This window comes from Anopheles marshallii, chromosome 3, assembly GCF_943734725.1.
Source record: "Anopheles marshallii chromosome 3, idAnoMarsDA_429_01, whole genome shotgun sequence".
In the NCBI taxonomy this organism is placed as follows: domain Eukaryota; kingdom Metazoa; phylum Arthropoda; class Insecta; order Diptera; family Culicidae; genus Anopheles; species Anopheles marshallii.
The window spans coordinates 38,702,296-38,720,374 of record NC_071327.1 but is presented as its reverse complement, the minus strand read 5'-3'; the positions used below and the strand labels follow the sequence as shown (position 1 = coordinate 38,720,374).

The following is an 18,079-nucleotide window of genomic DNA, read 5'->3' as shown; positions in this document are numbered from 1 at the left end:
ATTAAAGAAAAAAACAATGATATTAGAAATCTAACCTAAATTTTGTTTTTTTTACATTGCAATAATTGCAGCAAAACTTTTATTGTTTTCCATTTTCATCAGATTCATATTTTTCATTAATAAAAAAATGTCTACACAAATTGCAATAATTACATGTCACCGGTATGACCACAACATTGGTCATACTTCCAAATTCAATTGATAGCTTGATGATAGCTATATTTATAAAGTAACGGTTTTGTGGCGCATGCGCGCCAGCCATTTCCTCGGTAAACTCAGGTCACAAGAGACATTCCGGTGGTCGGTCGGTGGTTCGGGATTGTTAGAAAATTTCAGTCGTTTATTTTGGCCAGAAACAAAGTTATGTAAGTAACAAAAAAAAACACACCCAAGGATAAACTGTTGCTTTGCGCGAGCATCAAAACTAAATTAGTTGACATCGGTTGTGTTTCGTTACTGAGCTGATTGTTGCGATTCATGTTACAGGCCAAACCCAGATTGATCAGTGTTCCCACCGTACGTGGTTTAGTGTCGTAAAGTTTTCTCGTCGATCTTTAACTTGGGTTGGTTGAGATAGGGGTCTATGTGTTATTTCCTCCTCTCCTTCTCTCTTTATCCTGCTCTCTCTCTCTCTCTCTTCCTCTTTTCTACTCGCTCTTTTTCTTTCATCCTAATTTCTTTGCTTTCATCATAATTTCTTTGATAATAATTCTGCCCAAAAGTAAAGTGCATCCATTGCCACGAAAACTTTTTGCTTAGCCTATGTCACCAGTTGCTAGTGTCACCAAATCGTGTGTTTTCAATAGAGTAGTTTTAATACAGCGTGAAAAACAAAACCACTCTTGGAAAGTTTTGCATTGCTTCCATCTGTGGCAACAAGAAAAAAAAAACTTTAGACAAATATGCCAATACCAGTTGGGTTGACTGGCGTAGAACTGTTACCAAAATTTTCGTGTAGTGCGTAGTTTCTAAAGTAGTGACGTGACGAAGATTCGATGCGAACGATGTTCATTCCGACTCGACTAGCTCTACATAAAATACGGCAGATAGCATAACAATTGTATTCTCTTGTTGTAGTGAATATCAAACTGGCTCATCAGTTTTGGTTCTCGTTTCCGCCGCCAGGGGCGTCTGGTGGGAGTTCTTCAAGTAAGTTTAACCCCAAATAAGCTCTTAAAAATTATCCATACACTTAATTAAATTAAAACAAACATTTGTGCCCGGTATTCTGGTAGGGCTAATTAACGACTTTAGTATTGGCAAATTAGTGTGGCTACACCATGACTGTATCATTCCATTTCCTTTACTGCAAATAGGGCAAGCCGATGAAGAAAAGGCAAAGGAACGGCAGAAAAATGAGTCCTCTGATCGGGAGCAGCACCACAAGCAACAGAAGCTCGACGCCGCCAACTGCAAGGTACGTACACCCAACAGGTGCCTCACATAGTGCTTTCAACATCTATTTGCCATTCGTTCTCACCTACAGCGAGAGGCACGGGAAATAAGGCAGCTCGACAACGAACTGTTGAATCAACGTAGAGCCCAAGAAAGGGAACGGCAGGCACAGCTAGGTTCGGAACGACAAGCGGCAGCATTGGCCGCTGCTACTACAGGTGGTCCCGTCGGTGCCACATCGCCACCACCACCATCGTCGAACAGTTCGGGCGACAGGGGTTTCCGCCAAACGGAACCATTCTACGCGGAGAGCAGCATTACGACGACACCGGGCCGTACGCCACCGACCACTATAGCCGAGGAAAAATCCCCCATACTAGCCGGTGTGAAAACACCGCTGCTCGAAGACACGCCATTCGCTAGCACGAACCTAACGCTGATGGAAACGTTGCAAAACAGTACGGCGCCAGTGACACCGAAGGAGGTAAATTATGATACGATGCTCATTTTTGCATATCCGGTCAGCGCTCGTACAAGTGCACCAACAGGTTTGACACACACACCTGTTGGCAAGCTAGATGCACATCCATTTTGGGACTTTGTGCAGCTCTGTACGGCACGTCGACGGAAAGTTCCCAGCTCGTTGTGATGAATGTCAAATGTCCCAGCGCTGTTGTGCAAAAAAACTTTGAAAAATCAACTATTTTTGCCTTCTTTGTCTTTCGTTGAAAAAGTCAAACACGTGAGGCTCCTCGTGTTGTGTTTCGCTCTGAAGCAAAACTTTCCTTTCGTACCAGCCGTTATCGTTTTGCAAAATTATTGGCGTTATGCCAAATCTCTCAATTATGCAGACGGTCGATTTGTACCGGGTTGGCTTTCTCTAGAGACGAGTGTCGAAGCGGAACGGGAGGCCTTTAAAAGCGATTATACGTGTCAGCACGGTATGGCTAATCGATATTGATCTGTCCGCGTTCGAGTGAAACTGTACAGCCCGAAGTAGCAATCCGAATGGAATGCGAAACGAAGCAAAAAAATCAATTATTTTTCGACCCTTAAATGCTCAACACGAGCACGACTACGTGCGATAGTGGTAATGCATGTAATGGACGTGATTTAACATTTTGATGGTTGCACTAAATTTGAATGTTACATCAAGCAATTATAAGCATAAGTTAGAAAAATTTAACGAATTATGTTCTACCACTCGGTTCTGTGCTTCTGTATTGCAGGAAGAGCAACGTAATTCGGTCCTGGCCGGGGCAACTACGAATAAACCACCGTCAGAAAAGGGAGTTCCAGAGACATCGCAACTGCAAGACTTTCCCAAAGGTCGCCAGGATTCAACGGAAAGCGAAATTTCGACAATATACTCTCAGTCACAATCGGATGCCTGCCATAAGATGATGTATGTTACCTTTATACTATAGCAATTGTTTAATTTAGTTTAACGTTCAATGGGCCAACCAAGGGTTTCAATGTAGAATAATCCAGAAGTTAATTTTAAGTTAAAACCAATGAGATCAATTGGTTGCGCTCAAACCATTGGTGAGGTTCAGAGATGGTGCTTACCATCATCTTGAGAGATTCCGGAAACTTTAGAAATTCTTGAATTTCATTTCAACCTATTGGAAGATTCCGGAAACTTTATAAATTTGTTGGAACTTCAAAGATGAATGAAGTGGCAAAGATTTACGAATCTACACAACATAAATTCAGAACCACGGCTCCGGTTCATAGAGTCTGGCTGTTTTAGGTATTTGAGTTCTTTTCACTCGACACTGGATTTAAAATGTTCAATACCCTTCCAACGTTGCTTTGGAATACAATTCTTACCGGCTTTTAGCTTCGGAAAATTTGCTACTAGAGCGATTGTGCTTTGTGAGGAGGTTTATTCCTATGTCAGGAACTGTTTCCTTTATGTCAACGTTTTTGGATTTCTACAGAACGAATCGAATTCGACTGCATGTGGTAAAATTTGGGGACTTTTGGAAATCACTTGACAGATTTGTTTTCCACAATTCGCTGAAAGCTCGCATACAGTTAAGCTGCATTTCCGTCCAGAGTTTTGTGCAATGCTCATTGAAGTGTGCGTGTGTACAAAGGAAGTTACTCTCCGACTTGTTTTTCCTACCACCCCAGGAGAGAAAAGCATCGAAAAGGACAGCGATAGCGTTGGAAATGAAATGGAAAAAGGAAAACTCTCGCTCGCTTTCTCTCTCTTCCTCTTTCTCTCTCTCTCTCTCTCTCTCTTTCTCTCTCGCGATACGGTGTACGTGTTCCAGCTCGATGCAGAGATTATAGCAGTGAGACACCGCACTGTGTCAGTGGAGAACGCAATGAAATAAACATTATGGGACAAGAAAATTCAATGCGTTCGCAACCGTTCGTATTGCCGCAACGTCGTGTTTAGCTTCCGTCTACTAATGGAGTATTATGTAAAAGTGTAAATTATTATTTATTTCGTTCCGGTTTGGTGTCTAGCGAGTCAATTATTCGAACGTGTCCGTGTACAAGTGTGTGTATGTGTGCGTGTAACTGTGCATATATGTTCAATTACTTAATTGATACTGATCCGTCGTTAGCATAACGTGAGGATAAAAACCAGTCGGAAGTGGTAACACGTTTCCTATAGAAGAAAACGTGAGGCAGAATAGAAAAAGTAGAGTGGTGGTGCTGGCGTACAACGACGACAACGGCAACGACGACGTAGCCGAATGGGTAGCCAACGCGGGGAGCAAATGATTTTGTTTGCTCGATCCATTTCCAATTCGTTCGCGTTAAAGGCACCGCAGCACACCGTGGCAGGATATCCTTTGTTGTTACATAAGCATAATTATCCTTAAGTTATTCATAGCCGTCCGCGGACCTGCAACGGAAATCGATGCGGTGCTGGTGTGTACTAACGGCGTGCGTTTTGCCTCTGTTCCATATAGGAGCGCCCTGAAATAGCCAGTTTCTGGGGGACAGCCGTGACGTTGGTGTTGAAAAATCAATTTCAAACTCACAGTGTCCTTCAAAACGGATGGTGATTGTGCGGTTTTTCTAATGTTTGGGGAGAACTGGCCAAAAAAGGAAAAATAATAATAACTGCATGCGAACATGTGTGTGTGTGTGGGGGGGGGGGGGGAGGGGGAGTTGGGGAGTGGGAAGAAATCGTGAACACACAGTGAAAAACATAGTAACAGGAGCACATTGCTGAGGAAAAAGGATGTAGATCAGTGCTTTTGAGGTGCAGATGCTAGCTCAAAAACAAAAGCCATTTGGGCAACAAAAGCGAACAAAATGACCACATCTCAAAAAGAACCGCAAGATAAAAATTACAAAGCCCAGAGTACACGTTTTAAGCTATCTCTCATTATCCTTGATTTTCCCATTTCAACCGTTTTTTTGCATTCCCCAATCTCTCTCTCTCTTCTTTATCTCTCTCCCTCGCGTACTCTCTCTCTCTACCACTCTTCCTCAGTGAACCTCTTTCATATATTCGTACTTATTCTATCTGACTTGCTCGCCTCAGTTTCATTACCGTTCGTTGTCTCTTCATTTGTAACTTTCAAAGTTACCGTACTGTTAACGATCGTTCCATCTTGCTCTCGTCGCAATGCTACTATATTTGCATCGGATTTACCGTCCCTTTCCTAATCGTGTCTCCTTTTCTTGATTGTCGTGATCTATACGATCTCTCTCTCACTTTCTTCCTTGTCCTACATTACCGATGTTTTCAGTTTCACATTAGAGATGGCAACCAACGAGAGGATTATTAATGGAGACGTCCATTGATAATCCTCTCGTTGATTGCCGTCTCTTTCCTCTAGCCCTCTCTCTCTCTCTCTCTCTCTCTCTCTCTCTGTTTCTCTCTATCTCTCTATCTTTCTCTCTTTCTCGCACCACCCTTTTGTCGCCTTGTTTCGCGGGGTGCTTTAGTACACGCAGAGCATACTAAGTTTGTCACTCTTGCCCCAAAAGGCCGCCAGCAGCCGCGGCAAGCATGCGATCTGGGAACTTTTCTCGGGCGAAAAGGTTCTTCCGTCGCGCTTCCGAAAAGTAGTGCAGTTTTACTCGTATGCGACACTTTCTGTGACTCCTTGGTCCCTGCAGTGGTGTGCCTTTTTGCATGCGGATCCAGCTCGCAGAGACGAGACAAATCTGCAGGTGGAGTGTGTGTGTGTGTGTGCGTGTTGCCCGGGTTCGCGTTTTTCCACCCGCAAAACTCCGCGGATACTCGAAGCACAGGTGCTGGTGCGTGCGTTTGTGAATGTTTGTGTTAATTTGGTGAATTTTGCGTCCGGACGTGTGTTCGATGCAGACACGGTACTGGTTAAAACTGTCGTCATTGCTGCCGCTGCTAGTAGAATCGCACTAAATCATCTTCCCCGACGGCTACCCTCGACCTGCCCTTCATCTGCGCCGTTGTCGCCGCCAGCACCAAACACCACCATCACCGTCGTCGGCGATCCATCAGATGGTCACAGTTCCAATCATCTCTGTACCTTGAATCGCCTAGCCTCGACGATAAGAGTGAAGTTTGGTGGAAAAAAGGAATATTGTAGGAAAAAAAGGACATTTCCGGTATGTCGATCGTGTTATGTAATGTTGCTTCAAAAACTAATAACGACAATAACGTTAACAATGACAATATTAGTGAGGATTCAAATCCGGTCACAATCTACAGGTACAACTTCCAACAAACAAGGGTTATGCCAGTGGTGGCAGTGGTGATTATAGCTTGGCCTGGGAAGGGGGGGGAGGTGGTTGGGTGAAGGTTGCAGTGGGAGCGTGTTTGTGGACAACGTGTGCAGTTTAATGCTATGTGTGCGTGCATTAGCGGTTGACAGAGTATCAGGAAAAAAGGATATATTTTCTACTAATAGAGCAGCCGAAAATACCTAACTGCATTTGAGTTGAATTGGACATTATTTTCCTATGCTCCCTCTGCTTGAGCAATCGGTTTGGTGGAACCGCGAAATAAAAAAAATGGGTGATATTCGTACTCAACAGAAATCAAAGTTGACAAAAATGTTGGGTCATGGGTGAGGGAATTTTCATCATTTACGTTACCTTCCGTTTATAATTAGATATGCTAAGCCGTGGCCGTTAGAGTACGGGTAGCATCGGGTATGGTTAATATTAGCTGCTTGCTAGCGGCTGATTTTGGTTTGCTGGCGATGAACCGAATGTAGCTCTCCCGAAGCACGCGTTTACCTATATGCCGGATCGAAATTGTATGCTTTTTTAGTGCTCTATTGCTTAACCGCGCTGGTCGCAAGCAATGAAAAAAAAGGGTCAATCAAAGATGCTGGGAAGCAATCAGCTTCCGAAGCCCCTCCGAAAGTACTAGCGCAAACTAGCAGGGCACGTTCACACTTTTAATTGCAATACTCGAAACCAATTTCTGCTCGTTATGTTAGGTTTTTCTCGCCACTACCGGGGTTCGGAACAAACTACCCCAGAAACGAAAACAAAAATCGAAAGTAATTAAACTGACCTCTGGTCTATATCCATCCATTTCACGCCCTTAATATGATCTTAGCCGGTTACGTACCGCACTTAATTATTAGAGCAACAGTAATTAATTAACTTCTTTTACCTTCCGTCCCCCCTCCCCCCCATACCCTCAAACCTCTCTTTATCGACCCTCCAAATCCCTTTGTTCCTGTGGTTCCGATGCTACGTAACTCCCCATCCGTCCTCAATTGATTACGCCTTCATTACCAGGTGCCGTGCTCCCATAGCTTCACTCGATTGCATGGAGGAATTTAGTGGCACGACTGCTCAGCTTGATTTCGGTAAGTTTTAGCAAATGCAAAATAGAACTATTACCAGCGTCAAAGATCATGTAATAACTGCGTCCGTTAGCCAAAACCTGTCATATGGTTATTCCATCAATAGATTTGATACAAACAGGTTGATTGATAAAAATAAACATAATTCACGCAAATTTTATCCTCTACTATTCACACACCGTCGCAGGTCGTTCCACCAGTTTGGGGTCCAATCCGGCCATACAGATACGCAGCAATGCAACCACTACGCCCGGTTTGCGGTACAAAAATCTCGGCAAAAGTGGCCTGCGCGTCTCTAATGTGGGTCTCGGCACCTGGCCCATTTTCTCGCCGGGCGTATCCGAGGAACAGGCGGAAGCCATCCTGCGCCTGGCCGTTGATAGTGGAATCAATTTGTTCGACCTTTCCGAAGCGCATTCAGGTAGGTGTTTTGTGCGTTTAATGTGGATAAATTCCCCGTGCCAGGAAATGATCTCGCTAAAACCATATGCCCTGTCGTGTTCGTAACCTTCGCAATATTACAGGTACACGTGCGGAAATAGAGCTGGGCAAGATTATTCAAAAGGCAGGATGGAAACGGACCAGCTTCGTCATAACAACAAAAATTTATTGGAGCACAAAGTAAGAGCCGCAGCCGTTCTGGGTGGTGGTGTGGTGGTGCACCATTTCGCAGATGAGTGCGTGCATGGAGATCTATTTTTAATATTTTTACCACGGTTTTAATCTTCCGCCCAGATCCGAAGAGCGAGGATTATCGAGAAAACACATCATCGAAAGTGTCCAAGCGAGCCTGCAAAGGTTGCAGCTGCCATACATCGACGTCATACTGGTGCACAAGGCGGACTCTATGTGTCCGATGGAAGGTTAGTATTTGACGTATGCTTATCACGATGGTGGAAGGTATCGTAAAGGTGAAAAATGTATCCACAACTAATTGCTCGTATGATCTACTAACACACACACACACACACCAGAGATTGTGCGAGCAATGAATTACGTCATATCGCAAGGATGGTCGATGTACTGGGGAACAGCGCGCTGGTCGCCCGTGGAGGTATTGTCTAATAATCGATTCCCGCCAAAGTTACAAAACCCATCTAACATCTCACATTGATACCTACGATTTTGTTTGCGTAGATCATGGAAGCCTACACAAACTGTCGCCAGTTCAACTGTGTGACACCGATCGTGGAACAGTCGGAATACCACATGTTCTGCCGGGAGAAGGCGGAGCTTTACCTGCCTGAGATGTACAACAAAATCGGTGTCGGATTCATGGCCTGGGGACCACTGTCCATGTGCTTGGGCGATGCACAGAACGGCGAGAAGCTCTGGATACCGAAGGGATCGCTGAAAAGCAAAAGCCAAAGCTACTCCTGGATCGAGGATGAAGTAAACAAAGAAGTAAGTGTTCGATCTACGGCCAGACCGCACTGTAGCGTACATATCTGTGTTCTTTTCTTTCTATTTTTCCGTCCATCTGGCGGTTATGTTGCATTTGCGTAAGGATCCGCAGGACGAAGCGCGCCGGCTGTACGACAAAGCGCGTGACATTAGCAATCTTGCGGAAAAGTTGGGCTGCAATGCGGTACAGCTGTCGATTGCGTGGTCGCTCAAGCATGAACCGGTCCAATGTTTGCTGCTCGGTGCTACCTCTCCGGAACAGCTTCATCAAAGTCTGCAAGCGCTACAGGTAAGCTACCGTAAGGACTGATGCACATTTCAGGGACAATATGTGATGCCATATAAGACAGTTAACCAGTAATTCAGATAACGTATGCATTCCAAAAAAACATACAAAATTCACCGATTTTTCATACGAGTTTCATACCTTGCTATTTAGAGGCCAGCTCAAACCCAGCACTATGTTGCGTTGACAACAATTATACAACGTTATCATTCAATGCCTGGCCACCACATCAGAGAACGTCGCGATAGTATACATCACTATAAAAGTGCAGCAGAACCTAAAGATTATTTGAAGATTGGAGCCAAAGTAATCCCCGCCGTCCCCCGAATGTTGAAGCAATTGTCTAAACAGTTATGAAGTACCTGGACTAGATGGCCCTTGTTTTGTGTAACTGTTATCAATACCAATCGCATACCACTCGGCCAGCAGACAATCGCCCTGAAGATGCGACTTGTAATAATGACTCCGCACCTGATTAATTGGCATTTTAACATTTTAACGAAGCCCTCTAAACGCCTGTGGCGCTTGGAAGGTGAGGACATATTTTTACTAATCTAAGCCGATTCATTGTTGATGTATAAGACATTGAACCTACAACTCTAAAGTATCGATGTACTGAGGATCGCCCGCATCTGTGTTTTCTTCGTGAAATGCCTGTGTGCAAATTGAGATCCGCCCAAAAATTTGTATCGATGTAACCATCACATCAGATCTATCAATGCCATCTGATAGGCATTGGAAGGGACGTCCTGGATATTGTACATTTGGAGATATAGTTTTCGATACAGAATCTTTAGTCAGACCTTTTTCTCCAATGGTCTCTCGGTGACTGACATTCTGTATTACGTTGCCTTCCAGTGTCATGTAAGTCTCATGGCCACGACATCGCGCTTAATCGGAGATACAATTTTTACAAGAACCTGCGCTACTACTCTTGAGTTCTTACCTGTAAGACAATGCCGGGATCGCACCAGCGTGAACTAACATTTTTGAACAGCATTGTCCATCTAGTTCTGGTAGTTAAGTTTAAGGTTCTTCTTTACTATTTGGTCAGGTGCTCCGATTTCCCATGAATACGTTGAGGGCATTTTGCTATGCATCCTCATCCTACTATCGAGGGTCTGAAATTCGAGTTCGCTTAAACGCTCTTGTCTTGTCTAATTTGAGGTGGTTATTATAAATGTCAGATTCGTTAGATTCAATGGACATGAAGTGCTTCACGTTATCAAACATGTTTACTTGCGTGTGGTGTTGGCAATTTAACTGATTTCAAGGTTTATAAATTATGTAATACCAAAATCCTGTTTGTACACAATAGAGTACACACCACCATATCACCAGAATGTCAACCACAGAGTTTATTCCTAGATAACAGGGAACTCGTATGACAAATCTCTATGTTTCGCCTGTTTATAAAAAAAGGTTAGCCTGCTGTAAAAGAATCATTCAATAGTTTAACCTAACATTAATTAACAGAAACAACAGATTAACAGATAACAGATTAACAGATTAACAGAAATTAAAATATGAACACTAGATTCCACTTCTAACGAGAGAATTTTGGTCATATTTGCAGTTACTGCCACGGCTATCGACCGGTGTGATGCTGGAAATAGAACGCATCCTTGAAAACAAACCAGTGCGTCCACCGCCGATATCTACGCTTGCCCTTCGGTGACAATCAGCCTGCCCCCCGGGGCCTCCTAGCGAAAGCGGAGTTCCGTGTGGGGCAGAATCGCCTAAAGAGGAAGACATCAGCATGGGTGAGGAGCAGAAAGAATCGCAAAAGATTAGCTTCTGCGAAATTCAGTGACAAAACGAGAATTTAGTAACCAGTAACCAATTTGTAAACGTCGTCACTAGTGTTACGGAACGTAGCTCAGCACTAACGCTTCAAGACTGCTGCCATACACCATCATCACAGCAGCAGCAGCAACAGCAGCATCAACATAACATGCCACCATGGCAGCAGCAAACGCGTCACCAGCACCAACTGCACTATCCTGCACTGCAGTCGCAGCAGTCACAGCATCAGCAGCATCCACAGTATCAGCAGCGTCAGCAGCGTAATCATCAACAGCAGCGAATGCAAAAGCAGCTTGTAAGACATCCAAAACATTGGAAGCAACGGTACGACCGAAGCGTGTTGAAACCAAGTCTGCTCAGCCTGGAGTCGCTGAGCGTCAGTTTGGAGAGTTTGTTTTATGATCAGGCTGGAGTAGATAGCAAATTTAATAACAATTCCTCCACCGCTACCGGTACAATGCAGTCGACAAGCAGTACCATTAGCACCAGTACCAGCGTGCACGGGGAGGAAAAGCAGCACCCGCACCAATTGGTAGATTGCTTAAAGTCAATTGACAACACGTTACTAGGTGAGAAGAAGGTTAGGTATAAGATATCATGCAGCTTCAAATCTCTGGACAACAACTGCAAATCGTTGTTTAACTTTCTGCGCGGCAAGGGCACCACAAACGGCATCGCACCGGCCAAACCGGCAACGGTGTCGGCCGGAGATTGTAAGGAGGCCACACCATCACGCGCTTGCAATGCCCTGGTGGCACACCATCAGCCACAGCAGCACGGGTTTCGCATGTTGTTAAGCCGCAAGCTGTTCAGTGAACGAAGAGACAGTGTGCTCCTTGCGCCCTGCGTTAATGTGACCGACAGTTAAGTGTGGACGCTTTGCGATTTGCGTCAAGAGAACCTACGTTGAAGGGCTCCTGCATGATGACTGGCTCAATACTCAAAGCAATCGAAATTCGCACTGTAGTTCGCGGAACCAGATACTGGTACAGGTATACAGCAGCACAGTTGTTTGGTTCCGTCGCGAAAGTGGCAACTGGTAGTAGCAATGGAGCAAAAACGCGATGCAGAGAAATTGCAGACTAACTCTAGTGTTTATGAGGCGCTTTGTTTATTGCTAAGGTAAACATTGTCCGAGTTATGGGAACAAGGCGACATATGCAATTGAAACAAACACACAGTTGTTAACGTCTATACTTATGATGTTAAAATTCTTATAATGTAATAATCTCACTCACACAGAATGACACACGAGCGTTGTCTCTCGTCAGGACGAACGCTGTTCGTTGCGTTGACTTACAGGGGCTGACAAGCGGGACTACACCAGGTTTTGGAGAATATCGCAGTCGTATGATAAGCTTGCTGTGCGGGCAACATACGCAGAAAGCACACACTTGTATCGAAGCAGATAACAATAGCTAGTAGCAACGGAAATGAAACGCGATTATTTAATTCAAAGTATGAGGCGAGAGTATATAGCATATAAACCGATTCTATTTCTAAGAAAGCCTATACCAGTAGAAGGGGGGAAAACAACAATGTTTCAACAAATCACTTACTATCTTATATACTTATACTCGTATCGTTATAATAAGTTGCTTCCCAATCTGCTACGAAAGGCTCGTGATTGATAAAAAAAACAACAAAACATATAAGCGGAAAACAACAACAACATACAAAAAACAATGGACACAAGATGGTAAAGCCCAAAAATACTTCATGCACCGAACATTACCAACATTCAACAACAACTCTCGGTAAAAGCCTTTATTACCAAGGGCTAACCAAATTAAATTTGGAGAAAGCGAAAGTTTAAGCAAATATATAGTTACACAAAACAACAATCACACTGTGAACACACAAAAAAAATACCAGCAGAACGTTAACATAAACACACACCTCACCATGTACAATTTAAAGGTCGCCTCCGCTGTTCTGTGCCCCTGTCTTTTGCCACTAGCGTACTATCGAAAGCAATCTATAAAAAGGTGCAGCATATCATCATTAGTTAGGTTTTAAACAATTTGTAAAGTGAAGGCTTTTAATGGTTTGCGGTTGGTTCTGTTAAGGTTAGCACGGGTGCGGATCGGCAGATTTGTTTATTCGTTGTTTCTAATCGGTCTGATTGTTCTGCAAACACTTTCGATAAGTTTCGAGAAACTAGTTTAACCACAATCAGCATCTTCATGTACGAGCAAATCGGAAAATGCGACCGGGAAAACTTACACACCCACACACACACACACACACAACAAAATGCTATTAAAAACCAATTGCTCACCCCGGGTATGACCGAAGCGTGCGAGCGTGCATTGGTGGACAAAATCGTGCTCATGTAAAGTTAAACGTTTATATTTCTATCCGACCGATACCTACAGAAACCGAATTCAAGGGAATCCCAAAGAAATGTTAAATAAGCTGATAAGCAAGCATACCTATATACGGCTAAGTGACGGTGGTGATACAAGCTGATAGAAACGCAAAATCAAATGTAGCGAGCGAACGAAACGGAAACCGTTTTTTGCCAATCTCAGAATAGCCGAGCAATGCAGCCTAAAGTGATTTTTACAAGCATCAAGCTAAATGAGCCGTAATATCGATTAGTTAGATAGATACAAAGTAGTGTTAAGAGGATGCGGCCGAGGTGGCAGATTAATGGAGTTACGGGGGCCGGAGGGAAGAGGCCTAGTGCGTTAGAATTACTTATTTCTTCCTTTCTGGTGGAACAGCGAGTCATCGTGCTGTGCGAGTCAACAGCCTGTTGAACTATGATTGGGATTGTAAGGCAACAAGAGGGATTGTTCTACGGCACGACAAACGGTAGCCCAACAATTGGTGCTTTATTGCTTATAAAGTCATACGAGTACGACGCTTCAGGTAAAGGCAGCATTAAGCGCAGATCAATATCGGCAACGCTATTTGCAGTGAAAAGTGCGTTTTTTTTTTTTTTTTTTGTAAACGAGCCACGTAGCGTATAAGTGAAACGATCGGCGAAATCAAGAACATTAACGTTACAAAACAATGTATTTTATGCAGTTCGGTGTGACGTGAAACATGAAACATGACGTGAAACACACACACACACACACCACGGCCAATTCTTGCGCCAAGGGAAATCAAAACAGTGGAAATGCATCCGTCGCCAGCATAGCAACTAACAGAAAGTTGAACGAATATTCCATCCTGATCAAGCCGTAGCTCTTAATGCTCGCTAATATGTAGCTAGGAGTTGGCCTCACTGTTTATAGCGTATGCACCAAGAACAGTTTACCTAACCGTTTAGGGAGCGGAAAAGGAAGTGAAGGAAAAGTATTTCAGTACAATATAAATTAAACAAAAGCGAAACAAAACCAACAAAAAAAAACAACATAGTACTAAGCAAGCACCCACAACTAAATCGAACAGGTAGAGAAATATGCGCATAAATTTGAAGCTGGCCGCCTCGTAAGCGATGAACGCAGCATTGATGCACCGTATTAAACTACATATAAATGCAGCTAAACGTACTATCTCATACGCTGGGAAATGCGCTATAGGGATTTGATGGAAGCCCGGAGAACCGGAGTGGGGTAACAGTTTTTTGCAATATCATTCTAATAGCAATGTAGATTTAACTAAGTTTAAATGAATAACCATCCCCACATTCGCCCTCCTAATAACTCCCGCTGTCCACTTCCGTGACAACTGGGACGGGAGCAGCAAAGTCGTTGCGAAACGCATTTCGGCAGCCAGAACAAAACTCGAGAATAATATATTTAATAAATAGTGTATACATCTTATAACAAAAGAATGAAGAAGCAAACGAAAAAAAATACATTAAAGCAAACAAACAATAATTTTACTATCTTCAGCTCTGCCAAAAGTGCATCTTTTAGAATAATTATAAATCAAAACCAACAACCCAAAAGCGGAACCATGATGAATTCTATAATGGATGTGAACGGAACGGGGGTCTCCCTTGTGGGGACTGTACAAAAGTTCCACCAAACCGTCGAGGACAGGAAGCGGCGTAATACAGTACACGAACACTGCATCATATACACACCCGGCACCACCTTAGGGCACTTACTAAGGCGGCTTGGGGTCACGATATGAACGACAAACAATAAGAAAAATGAATCTTGCTCTACTAGGAAATGATTCTACTACTTTTGGTAAATTCATTTGGAAAATGGAACATGCAAAAGCATGCAGCACAGCACACTTACTCACCAATAGAACGAGGGGGTAAAACCATCGATAGGCAAACGCAACACGCAAGTAGATAAAGTAACCGATTTAGTAAACCCTAAACTAAGTACAGGCACCTGTAAAGCAAAAAGGGGCGTTACGCGATCCGCAGCCGCATGCGTAGTAGTTTGTAAGGGTTTTGGCCAGGCGGTTTGCAGTTATGGCACGTGATCAAGCAAAAGCAAACGCAAAAGCAAAGCCCAAACCACAAATTAAAAAAAACACACACACACATTAGCGATTAGTAGCAAAAACTAAGTAAAAACAAAACTAACGACACCAATCGTAGCAATTCGAAGTGTTCGAACACGGTTAAGATGAAAACACGGTGTAGTACGCAAACGGAACAATATAGCAAGAGAGGTAAACAACAACAACAACAACAACAACAACAAACATGCACACAAGGGACAGATCCACAGCATTACTGCATACTAGGACAGCTAACAAGGCGGACAATTGTTTACTATTTTGCAAGCCTTCCTATAATGTAAAGTGGGCGGGTTCATAAAGGGGCCTGTTAGTCGACGAAATCATCTATATACTAGCTACTAAAGTTCTGTTAAACATAAAACAAATAAAAAAACAACAACATTGTTACGACGGAGTCGCTAAATAGCTAGCTTTCTTTAGATAGCATATTTTATCAGTTTTGCTTTGAGCACATCTACTATGAGCCTGTCGATATTAGTGATTTTTCAAAAACACGTTACATCTTATAAATTACATCTTATAAAACAAATTATTAAATATTTTCACACAGCCAAACCCGGTTGTTAACATAGATGGTAGCGAGATTATCTATACAAATAATGTGCAAAATAACACAACAAAGAATTATGGGAAGCTTCTCATTGGTCCCGTGCTTGTCTCACGGATTAGTAGGATGGCCAGGCTGCATCCACCAAGATCCTGCAGCCAGCAGGTGTGGAATAACGAATAATGTTTTGACTAGCTAACGCCAATGCAAATTTTTAAAAATCCATACTTATTACACGAACAATGCTGGACGACATAAAAAGCAAAACCAGCAAAGCAAAAAAAAAACACTCAAAGAACCGCTAGTTACATACCATTTCAAATTTTTCTTCTCATGTATAAGAGGGTTTAAATCTTCGCAACAGTGCGTACTAATAAACAACACTTAAAAATTGTGATAAAGAAACAAAAAGAACACTACAAAACTTGCTTGTACATCGTAATATAACATTTACTAATTATTGCACACCAAGAAACAACAAAACACAACCAAGGAAATGCGGGGAGAAGCAATACAAACCAAGAAACAAACAAAAAAAAGACACCTAACTCGTTAGTAGATTTCTAACAAAACTTCAACGAATAAAAGCAGACTATTTGTAACATCTTTTTCCGGGGAGTTGCTCCTATCTTCTCCACACACTAGTTTTGATATGTTTCCTTTTTGCTTTTCCTTCTCCTTTGCATCTAAGCGGCTTAGCACGACAAATAAGTGCTTATGTGTATGTATGTGTGTATGCGCGCGTGTGTGTTTGTGTACAAAATAAGAATGCCGTGGAAAAATAGAAATTTCAAACCATGCTACATTTTCATCCGACCAACGATACAAATGTTTGAATATTGGCAACCAACCACGTGCAATTGAGCGTTACGGAGCGTTACGTAATCCATTCCTCTGGATCGTTATGTAACTACTACTTGATTCGCTCAAACACACACGCACACACACAGTGACACACACGTACACTCCATAGCCTTCTCTAAGCCCTTGAATTTCAACAGATATTCCTTTTTATGCATGACTTCGATCAAGTAAAACAAGAAAAAAATGAAACAAAAAACACAGCCATTAAACTATTGTAGTGCGAACTGTAGATCGGAACGAATGAGGGAAATGGATCGCTAGTGACTAAGTTCGGTATCCATAGTATCGATAAAGAAACGAATGAATCCTGACGATTGTAAACCAGAGTCAAGCTAGGATATTTATCAAAAAAAAAAACAAAAAAGTGTATATGTATACAATCGCATATATACCTATGCATATATAAATTCCAGATATAGGAAGTTTCTTCTTAAATCCGAGTTTTCTAAGTTGAACGAAAAAGTTTTAGAATACCAATTATGACATCCTATTACTGCTTTAAACTTGTTGAAAATAATAAAAACCCACTTAAATGATAAAACTGCTTACATCAGTGATTGTACTATGTGTGTGTGTGTTGATATTGAATGTTCTTCTTCTTGGCCCACTCTCAGTCACTAATCCGGTCTCCAGGAAATTCGCCCAAAGCTGCGGTTCTCCACCAATTTCCACGAGATTTTGTTTTGTCTAGTCTGGCTTCACCGTCGAGTTTGACTTCACTGAATCCAGTCAACGAGTTCGCAATGCTCCTTAACACCTTGTGCCGAACTGTTCGCTGACGAGCACCCTCTTGAGAGAGGTATGAGTCAGGCATCCTCAACCATTGTACCTGTTAAACTTCGTTATCTCCGCTTAACAGCTTAGCCATCTCGTGATTCACTATCACTTTCCACACGTCCTGCTCACAAATACCTACCGAAATAGTCCGAAAATGGCGAAAACATTGGAATTCTTAGCCAGCATTGTTCAGGATTGGTTGCCATAGAAGACTATCGAGCGTATCAGGGTACGGTATATGGTGTATTTTGTGACTTGGTATAGACTTCAGGCCGTAGGAGTTTGCAACGCGTATAATAAGCATGATTCTTCATAACAATGTGTCTCCGAATTTCGTTCTTTAAGTTGTTAACCGAGGTTACGATCGTACTAAGATAATAAAACTCCTGTACTATCTCGACATCGTCGCGGTTAATCAATACTCTGCGCGAACCACATGACGACCATACTAGAGCCTCCGGTAAGCAGGTACTTTGTCTCTGTTAATGAAATTAAGGAAATAAAGTTGACACGACTTCCGAGGAGTATCTCTTGATGTTTATTGGCATCCTTCGGCCAATAACGACTTACATTATTAATAAGATGGCTTCTTATGCCGCCAAAAACAAGGATGCCAAACTGACAATGACAATATGAAACTACAGGGTTTCCTAAGTGAAAGGGTCAAGGGAATTGTATCTCAACATTTGTCGCATTCACCCTCATTCCAATCCTCATAGCACACTCCGCCACAGATATTCTTATTCTATTCTACTGAAACGAGGGAACCTAAACTAA

The 18,079-nt window shown here is 42.8% G+C and overlaps 1 protein-coding gene across 1 annotated transcript; it reads left to right on the top strand.

Annotated features, from left to right (window-relative positions):
* The first annotated feature begins 247 nt into the window (after positions 1–247).
* LOC128710861 (uncharacterized) lies at positions 248–10,543 on the top strand. Its single transcript, XM_053805716.1, has 13 exons — positions 248–365; positions 1,078–1,149; positions 1,317–1,417; positions 1,487–1,879; positions 2,625–2,800; positions 7,108–7,178; positions 7,363–7,596; positions 7,700–7,796; positions 7,911–8,038; positions 8,150–8,229; positions 8,313–8,579; positions 8,683–8,868; positions 10,442–10,543. The coding sequence occupies exons 1-13, from the start codon at positions 248–250 to the stop codon at positions 10,541–10,543; spliced, it is 2,025 nt and encodes a 674-aa protein (XP_053661691.1).
* Positions 10,544–18,079: the final 7,536 nt, after the last annotated feature.

Bases quoted from the DNA above. Each gene is read 5' to 3' on its own strand.
- LOC128710861 (XM_053805716.1), top strand. From the start codon at position 248: ATGCGCGCCAGCCATTTCCTCGGTAAACTCAGGTCACAAGAGACATTC. The intron at 1,150-1,316 runs GTAAGTTTAACC...TACTGCAAATAG, and splicing joins GTCTGGTGGGAGTTCTTCAA to GGCAAGCCGATGAAGAAAAG. The intron at 7,597-7,699 runs GTAGGTGTTTTG...GCAATATTACAG, and splicing joins CCTTTCCGAAGCGCATTCAG to GTACACGTGCGGAAATAGAG.